We start from the raw sequence: 9,974 nt of genomic DNA, 5'->3' as shown, positions 1-9,974 counted from the left end.
TTCATAGACCATTAGAAAACTAACACAATATAGAAGTTCACTTACTGAAAAATAAGATTCTGTCCAGCACTGGCCATATGTTTATGAAATTCACAAGTAGCTGGTTAATACATGCAGTTTGTATGACACAATTTGCAATTTTATATCAGAATAAGAATACGATAGCTGCAAAATGAAAACCACCATATATCTGCAATTGTTCCTGAGCTGACCAAACAGGCAAGCAATAAACTTGAAAGTGCTCCAGATAGAAATTTTAAGGGCAACAGAATTACAGTGCTGGGCTAGATGCACCAACCTTTGCATGTTGCTATATTATTTCAGTGTAGAGATAGAAGGGCCATATTTCTTAACTCCCAACAGTACATGACACACAGATGCCAACAAATAGTTTCAACAGATCAAATGTTAGAAGGCTTAGATTTTTTTAAAAACTTCATTTTTTTTTCAAAACATGTTATGGCTTCAACTAATTTAGAGAAGAGAGAAATGCCGCCACACATTAACCAAGAGTTAACACACCAGGGATCATCCCATGCATATTAACAGATGCTAGCACAAGAGTAAAAATTCAGAGTATAAGCAGTCACTCATGAGCTGTTTTCTGATCTATTTCTATTAATCTCTACTACTGTCTGGCACCACCATGGACCAAATTAGAAGCATGTATCTGTACAAATTTGATGATCACAAGCATGCCAGATTATGCAGCAAACTAACAACATATATGAGCAAGCTCCTCCTGTTCATGCTAGATCTATCAGCCATCACTGTTTGACTTCTCTGAAGCTAAAAATATTGGTTGAGGTATAATTCAATCCTATGTATTGCATTGTACAAATGCATCTCAACTGCTCTAAGCAGAAATTCAAGCACATGTAGTTTGTAAACACCTTCTGAAAATTAAAAAGCATGCCAATTTATCTAGTGCATATATATCTGAAACTGAATATATCCAACTATTTCTGAACTCTAGACGACCAAGTATGTAACTGATTGTACTTGTTTAAACATTGATTGTCCTTCACATCTAAAGTTAGAATAAACTTGGTATACTAATAATGATTACTGTTTTTATTCCCAGGAAGGCAAAGCACATAAGTTTATAATCATCAGTGGGATCCAGATGGGCTGAATAATTAGTGATCATGAATTCATGATAGCCTTAATTTGAGAAGTTAAATGACAATAAATATTCAGATAGTAAAACTATTGAAAAAGTGGAGATCTTGTTTACGTGCGTGGTGAATCACGGTGATAATGAATATGAACAGCCAGAGGTTTTTTCAAACGGTATCAGGCTTAAGATTAACAGTAGAAACTCCTTGAGCTTTTCAGACAGGATGAAGTACCAACTTGATGAATATGCAAATGAATTATTTCAGGAAACACCTTGGAAGTACTAAAATTTTAAAATTTTTCAAATTATAGGATTCAAAAGTGTCATACAGTACTTAAATAGGAAGCAGAGTGAGATTCTCAAAATAAGTTGGCCCAATCATTGGACCATCTACATGCTAGCTACATTCAATACTAATCTGCAAAAGTCAAGCCTCTGTATACAAAATAGATGAACATGGACTAAACATTTTAAGCTCCAAGATACATGTTCCATAGGAGAATTCATAAATCAAAGAACGAAAAATTCATTAACAAGGAGTAATAATCCAGTAATTGAGAAAATTCAGTGAGAAGGAAAAGTCTATGTTCAAGAATCTTAATAGTAAACATTCAAGGTATCTCATGACAGGATAAAGAGTAATAAAAAAGTATAATTAATATGAGATAGATAACACAGGATATTAGACATAAACCTGACACTCCCAACCAATGCAAAATCTAGACCTTCACTCAAAATTATTCCTTATTCGGTATTGTGCACAATTCTTGAGGGCCACTCCAAAATTTGAACATCGATGATAAATAGAGTGATTCAACCTTGCAAATAAAATTAGAGAATGCTATGGCCTAATGAATTTAGATCTGAATTAATAATGGGCATAAACAAATAAAAGCAAATTTAGTTGCAACTAAAATATAAAAGAGGATGACTTGCAAGCATCCAATTTTAATACAAGGCCTGAGCTACCAAGTTGAATACTAAGTGGATGGGTCATGCTGGAAAAACAAACGAAAATCATAAGTGCCTATATGCCGTACCTGCCTGCGGGTGCCCAAACCACGGCCATTGTTTTGCCCATCCATTGCTCCGTCCCGGCCGGTCATCTCGTCCACCTTCCGGCTCCAATCATCCATCAGCCTGCTGAAGAACGCTCGATCCTATCTACGCCACAGAGCTTCTTGAAAGGCACCTTCCTTGGCACTCCGTCGCCAGTCACCCTCCACACGCTAGGCATGCAGCACCAGCTGCCGCAGGGTCCGCAGCACGTGTAGCGGCTCAAGCGCTGGCAAACATATAGCAGTAATTTCCATCAAAATCATGGCATCACGGTGCTTCAAATGAACGTTATTGCACACTGCATGCTAGATCACTTAACACAAAAGAAAGCAAACCCCTGGTACTTAACATTGTGAATCCAGTTGAAGATTTGAATCCTAACTAATTGAACACACAAAGACAGTAGAGGCCGCATCAATTGACCAAACCAGCGTGAACATCTCTTGGCAGGGCAGAGGCAAACAAACCTATGGAAAATTTCTGAGCCGTGGAGCATGGCGCACACCGAGCAGGTGGAAACGGACCCATGGAGGATGTCCTAGGTGCTGGAGAGGATGGCGCTATAGATGATGCGGAGGCTTGTGGCCAACTCGACCTTGCTCCATCTTGCAGAGGCCACCAGCGGCATTGCATACGCCCTCTCCTTCATGGGGCCGTCGGCTGCGTCCGCCGCCATCGCCGCGTATCGGCATCTCCTGTGCAGTAGTGCGGGACTGCGGTAGAGGAGCAGGTGGTGACGAGGCCACCGCAATGCAAGCGGCTTGTGGTCCAGGGGCGCGCGGAGCCCAGCACAGCGGCCACCAGCACCCAGACCACCATCGCCTCCGCCGCCGCCTATGTGTCGTCGTCGTCGCCTCCATCTCCCCTCTCTTAGACATTCATGTGATTCTGAAAAAAGTAACCTTACTGAGTAATTTTACATCTATCAGGTACCAGCAGCTATGTAAAGAAAGGAATGCCAAGCTATATTTAAGAATCAGCATGAAGTTCAAAAGAAAAAAAAAGGAAGAGTTGAATAAGTTTGTAACAACATAAAATTGTCTCTAGAATTCAGAAAAAGTTACAGAAGCTTAACCCATATTTGGCGTAGCACTGAAAATACTAAAAAGATACCTGGAAACACATATTAATTTTTCTGAAGTCAAATGCTATGTTTGGACATGTATAATCTAAATCTATGTGAGCAGAGAAATATCAGAAATAATAGCCATACGTCATCAATGGATCGATTCAATTGGAGCAAGGAAACCAATTACCTTTTCAATTGGAGAAAGAAATCGACAAACTGTTTAACATCTGATCTTGATTTTGCTTGTCATGGTGATGCGGCCACACGGCATGGGAGAGAGACGTGCATGCCCGCAGCCTAGTCAGGTCGGAGACGCGAGGCGCAGGTGGAGGATGGGGAGCCCCTGGGATGGCCGCCCCCACACGGCGTAGGCGGAGGATGGGGAGCGGAGGTCGTCGTGTGGGATCTCAGCGAGGAAGGAAGGGGAGGCGCAAACGGATGCGGATGAGGAATTTAGATGCAAGTCTCACTTACAGAAATTTTGATGCAAGTCTTGCTGGCGTGAGATCGGACGGCTCAGCCGAAGGCGTCGACGTGCGTCGCCGGCGGCGTGCGGAGGCCACGGCGTCAACATGCGGAGCCGGCGGCGTGCGTAGGTTTCGGCGTGCGGAGCCGACAGCGTCGACGTGCGATGCCGGCGATGTGCGGAGGCGACGGCGTCGACGTGCGGAGCCTGCGGCGGCCGCAGACATCCAGGGGTCGCCCTCAGATTCCAGGAGCTTCACAGCCTCCAGGAACGCGAGGCCCCCGCGTTTGGCTGCCGTCGCTGCATCGGGAAGGAGGCGGAGGACCCGGGGTTAGGGTTTGGTTGGAGAAGGGGCGGCGGCAGGGGCAGAGGTAGTGGGGAGGCGTCGGGTCGCGTGCGCGGATCACAAGCGAAAAAAAAAATCGGACGGAGGGGGGCTGGCCGTGCCCGTGAGGGCGGTGGCGCCGGGAGCTGGCACCGTCGCGGCGAGGCAGTCGGCGCCAGTGAGGGTGCCAGTGTGGCTGGGGAAGACCGCGGCGGCGCGGCGCACGGAGGACGGGCGCGGCGGAGACAGGAAGGCCGCGGACGAGTCCGACGGCGAGGAAGGGGAGGAGATGATGCCGCCGCACGTGGTGGCGGCGCGGCGCAACACGCGCTCGTCGTCGGTGGTGGAGGGCGCTGGGCGGACGCTCAAGGGCCGGGGAAGACCATGGCGGCGCAGCGCACGGAATTCACCAGTTTGAATTTTTTAGTTGTAGAGATACCTGTGAACAAATTCTACTTCATTGCATATATCTCTCTTCAAGAAGACACGTATAGTTTCATTCACCAACTCTACGGTGTCCTCCATGAGATTTTGTTTCATCTCCAGTTGAAGAACGTGTGCCCGGATTTTCTGAAATCTCAATAGAGTAGAGATGATCACTCATGACGCTAGTGCTACTGCGATAGCACACGGCGGTTGATGTTGCATGCAGGCCTTCGTGGGTTCCATTTGGAGTGATGAAACGGCAACGAGATCGCGATCTTGCGCACCAATTCTTGTTGGTCTGCCATCGCCCTCCAATGTCTAGCCTCCATGTCTACAGGATCCTGGAATATCCGATCCACCTTCCTCACCCGTCTTGGAGTAGAGGAAAGTAACTTGAATTCTGCTACCTTGTTGTTGGCATCAAGGCCATGATCTCCTCTGCTCACCGTCTTCTTTCCTGATGCCTCACACGCCCTAACGAATCAGTGATTCGATCCAAAGGTCCCGACCTAAACATGGTAAAAAAAAGATGCCTTTGATTCGCATCAGTTTTTGCGAGAAGCTGCATGTTCAGAAGCCACACAGGAGGACGGCAGTGCAGGTTATCTTGCCTCTTCGTTCTTTCCATGTCAATATAAGCTACAAGATGTTCTTGTCAGTACCTTGCCTTGTGTGTGTGTGTGTGTGTCGATCCAGAGGCCATTTTTATAGGCAGCTCAGCTCAGAAGTACTTGCTAAAATTTGTACCTACACCTGCGTCCTGCCATGTGCTTTACTACTTCTAAACTACAATAATTTCAACCAAGACAACATTCCGAAAAAAGAATGCAAAAGATAAATGGGGTCAATGATGTACTAAGCACTAACAGCTGCAAGAACTGTGGGGACGGATTCCCAGTTTTTGCATGTCATTGAACTTTACATCAATCCGCAGGCTCGTTCAAAGTCTCAAGATTTTTCATCTGGAGTGCCGATGGGCTGAATTGCAAGTAAATTCTCTTGAACTGTCAGCTATTACCCTGAGTTGCCATGTGTACCTGGAACTGGAACAGTTTGGAATCGTCCAGGAGACTCTCGATCCTTCCGGATACAAATTGCATTCGCCGCCGCCGAGTTGGCGTGCTTGTTTAGACAACTTTTCTGATTCATCCCACTTGATGCCGTCGATATGCATCAGATGATCTTGGAAAAACTGTACAGCGCAACGCTTCAGGGCGTAGGCTCATTGGTCATAGCACAGGAGTTTGACATGGCCATTGCGAATGCCTAGCCCGTCTCCAGCGGCACCATCAGTGACGAAGCTGCTGTGCCCATCGGCGGTGCCGCCTTCTCTTCTGCCCATCTTGTTTCCTGATGCTTCCCATGGCCAGTTGCCCCTACATGTTACGACTACAAAGTATGGCAGGCCCCTCACACTCACAAGTTGACTGGATCCGATGTTCTGAACGAACCTGAACCAGGGGAGAATGTGTGTGTGTGACATGCCTCACTTTTCGTAAGAAGCTGGAGTTTCTGAAACTACCAGGGAGAAGGGCAATGCGGTCTACCTCATCTCTCCATCCTTTTCAGATCAACGTAGCTTGCCATTCAGGGGGCCATTTTATAGGTAGCTCAGCAAATCAATGCAGGTGGCCGTTCCACCTATCATGTGCTTTCTGTTGTACTGTTCCATCAATCCATCAATCAAGGCGTTATTCCACAACAACAAAAAAAAGAGGTGCCAAAGATCTATTAGATTAACAATGATTGATAAGGAGTACCCACATTACATGACAGAGAGAGGCTGACGATACCTGAATGGCAAACAAGAGTACCGAGAAATCAGGGGGAAAAGGGGTATTTTCTTTATGCTTGGTTTTACAAGCACTCTACCAGTATCTATCAACAAACACAGAGAAAACACCACATCCCCCTGCAGCTCTTGGCCCGTCCTTGGGTAGAGGGAATTAACTTGATAGTGGCCATCACGCTATGTATGGCAAGGCACGTAACCTCACCCTTTTCTCTCCATCTTGTTTCCTGATGCTTCACATGCTCAGATGCCCTCACGATTCTTCAAAGGTTTCGATCTTAACATGAGAGATGCGTGTCATAGCCTCATATATAGGCATCAGTTTGTGTAAGGAGCTGCAGTTTCAGAAGCTACACAGGGAGAAGGGCAGAAGGCAGTGCAGGTTACCTCGTCTCTCCGTTCATTCCATGTCTATGTCAAGAGATTTTTGTCAGTAGCTTGCCATTTCTTTTTTCTGTGAGTAAACTGCTGAGATCCAGAGGCCATTTTTATAGGCAGCTCTGCTCAGCAAGACCTGCTAGCATTTGTATCGCGTGCTTTCCGTAGCACCAATTCATCATCAATTATTCAATCCATATCAACCGAGAAAGTAAGATTCCGAATAAAATGCAAAAGACTAATGGGGTCAATGATGTATAATTTTACTATTACTAATTGGAGACTCCTTTTGAAACCTCCACGTGAAGCCACCTAGGATTCCAGGTGGACACTAAAAAAAGAGAAATCCTAAAAATTCTCATAAAAATTAGAGACATCTGGCCATCAATACTATTGAACCTGTTATTTTTTCCTAATAAATTACCCACCTCTGCTATTATAAAAATAGACTAAAGTAACTCCTATCTAAATTACCCACCTCTACTATTATAAAAAAAATCTAAAGTAACCCCTAATCTTCGTGTGAATTACCCATCTATGTCATTATAAAAATAATGCAAATCACCCCCTAAATTTGCATATAAACTATTCAATTATATTATTATTAAAAGTTAAAGTAGCCTCTAAATCTGAATCTAAATTTGGCAGTTTTCTGGATGTTAAATACCATTGGATGGGTTACTTTTTATTGGCATTGGAAACACATCACATTATGGCAGGGCAACGTTTCACAATTTAATGAATCCTCCACTTATTTGATGGGATGGTTAAGAGATTACCTATGGTTAAACTCTTCACAACTTATCAATGGATATAATCCTTTTGGGATGAATAGTTTATCAGTATGGGCTTGGATGTTCTTATTTGGACGTCTTGTTTGGGCTACTGGATTTATGTTCTTAATTTCCTGGCGTGGATATTGGCAGGAATTAATTGAGACTTTAGCATGGGCTCATGAACGCACACCTTTGGCTACTTTAATTCGCTGGAGAGATAAGCCTGTGGCTCTTTCCATTGTGCAAGCAAGATTGGTTGGATTAGCCCACTTTTCCGTGGGTTATATATTCACTTATGCAGCTTTCTTGATTGCCTCAACATCAGGCAAGTTTGGTTAATTTAGTTATTTTTTCTATTTATTTTTCCATCTAGGATTAGAACCATATACTTGGTAATAATAGGAACGGCACATTATGGCAAAAAAAAGTTTGATTCAGAGGGAGAAGAAGCGGCAGAAATTAGAAAAAAAATATCATTTGATTCGTGGATCCTCAAAAAAGAGATAAGAAGCAAAGTTTCCCCTTTGAGTTTGAGCGAAAAAACAAAAATGCAAGAAAAATTGCAATCCCTACCACGTAATAGTGCACCTACACACCTTCATCGACGTTGTTTTTTAACCGGAAGACCTAGAGCTAACTATCGAGACTTTGGACTATCCGGACACATACTTCGAGAAATGGTTTATGCATGTTTGTTACCGGGTGCAACAAGATCCAGTTGGTAAGGATAAAATACCCTTTCATATTTGTATGGTTTTCTCGAATTGATGATCGTAGAAGAGCCCTCTTTACCATTCTGTATAAATGGACTATTCTATTTGTATAGATATGGTAGAGGGGCGTATCCAACCCTCTTTTATCCACAAGTTCCCCACTCTTTAGTTTAAGAAGGTAGAGCAGTTTGGTAGCTCACAAAGCTCATAACCTTGGGGTTACGGGTTCGATACTCACTACCCTCTCCATTTGTATTCTTTATGATATATCTATCATCCATTTGTATATGGTATATGGATTTTTTTCTTTCCTAAAAGAGTTTTGGTCTAACACTTTTTGATTTTTTCTCTTGTTCCGAGAAGAAAAGTAAAAGAAAGAATAAAATACTAAAGAAAAGCGTCCATTGTCTAATGGATAGGACAGAGGTCTTCTAAACCTTTGGTATAGGTTCAAATCCTATTGGACGCAATCTTTTTTCTATCTATTCTTTAAATAACTATACTAAAAACTAAGAATTTTTTTTGCATGATTCAAATGAAAAATATTTCTCAATGATTCCTCTTCTACTAACACGAGTTATACTAATAAGAGTAGACATGCTATATTTATGTTTGTTCCGGAAGGGAAAACCGTTCAAGCTGTTCCTGAATAGCTTCCTTCAAAAGGGTTTCTGCTTGCTCGGTGAATGTCTTGCTAGAAGATATAATTTCTTGGAATTGAGGTTTAGTATCTTTTAGGTGTTTACGTAACTCATCCAGAAATTTCTTTACCTGTTCAATTTCTAACGAATCAAGATATCCTCTCGTTCCGGTATAAATGGTAGCTACTTGCTCTTCCACTGGGAGAGGGTTTGATTGGGATTGTTTAAGCAATTCCCGTAATCGTCGACCCCTTGCCAATTGATTCTGACTTGTTTATCGAGAGCAGAGGCAAATTGTGCAAAGGCTTGTAACTCTGCGAATTGAGCTAATTCCAATTTTGATTTGCCAGCTACTTGTTTCATGGCTTTAATTTGAGCTGCGGATCCTACTCTGGAAACAGAAATACCCACATTAATAGCAGGTCGAATTTCGGCATTGAATAGGTCCGCGGATAAGAATATTTGTCCATCTGTAATTGAGATTACATTTGTAGGAATATAGGCGGAAACGTCTCCAGATTGAGTCTCCACTATTGTTAAAGCGGTCATACTCCCTTCGCCTAAAAGAGAATTTAATTTAGCGGCTCTTTCTAAAAGGCGTGAATGCAAAAAAAAAACATCCCCTGGATAAGCTTCGCGGCCGGGGGGTCTTCTTAATAGAAGGGACATTTGGCGATAAGCTTGTGCCTGTTAGGAGAGATCATCATAAATTATTAAAGTATGCCGTTCGCGGTACATAAAATACTCAGCCAGGGTTGCTCCCGTATAAGGAGCGAGATATTGTAATGTAGTGGGTGAATCTGCCATTTCAGCTACTACAATAGTGTATTCCATGGCCCCCTCTTCGTGGAAAGTAGTTACTACTTGAGCCAAGGAGGATGCTCTTTGACCAATAGCTACATAAACACATATTACGTCTTGCCCTTTTTGATTGAGAATTGTATCTGTGGCTACTGCTGTTTTGCCAGTCTGTCTGTCCCCAATAATTAACTCTCGCTGGCCGCGCCCTATGGGGATCATTGAATGGATAGCAATAAGCCCTGTTTGAAGGGGTTCATATACGGAACGCCTAGAAATTATACCCGGAGCAGGAGATTCAATTAAGCGAGATTCCGAAGCAACAATTTTGCCTCTCCCATCAATAGGTTTAGCGAGAGCATTTATAACACGACCCAAGTAAGCCTCGCTCACGGGTATCTGAGCAATTCT

General features: G+C 43.3%; 1 protein-coding gene and 1 non-coding gene across 2 annotated transcripts; both read left to right on the top strand.

Moving 5' to 3' along the window:
* Positions 1-3,879: 3,879 nt before the first annotated feature.
* Positions 3,880-8,255, top strand: LOC112885113 (photosystem I P700 chlorophyll a apoprotein A2-like). Its single transcript, XM_025950786.1, has 3 exons — positions 3,880-3,946; positions 4,147-4,451; positions 7,256-8,255. The coding sequence occupies exons 1-3, from the start codon at positions 3,880-3,882 to the stop codon at positions 7,748-7,750; spliced, it is 867 nt and encodes a 288-aa protein (XP_025806571.1). The 3' UTR covers positions 7,751-8,255.
* A 266-nt stretch (positions 8,256-8,521) lies between these two features.
* Positions 8,522-8,593, top strand: TRNAR-UCU. The gene has a single exon. It is a non-coding gene; the product is annotated as a tRNA-Arg (tRNA).
* The last annotated feature ends 1,381 nt before the right edge of the window (positions 8,594-9,974 follow it).

Source organism: Panicum hallii, chromosome 3 (assembly GCF_002211085.1).
Source record: "Panicum hallii strain FIL2 chromosome 3, PHallii_v3.1, whole genome shotgun sequence".
Classification (NCBI taxonomy): domain Eukaryota; kingdom Viridiplantae; phylum Streptophyta; class Magnoliopsida; order Poales; family Poaceae; genus Panicum; species Panicum hallii.
Note: the sequence above shows the minus strand (reverse complement) of the source record. Positions and strands in the feature narration are given on the sequence as shown.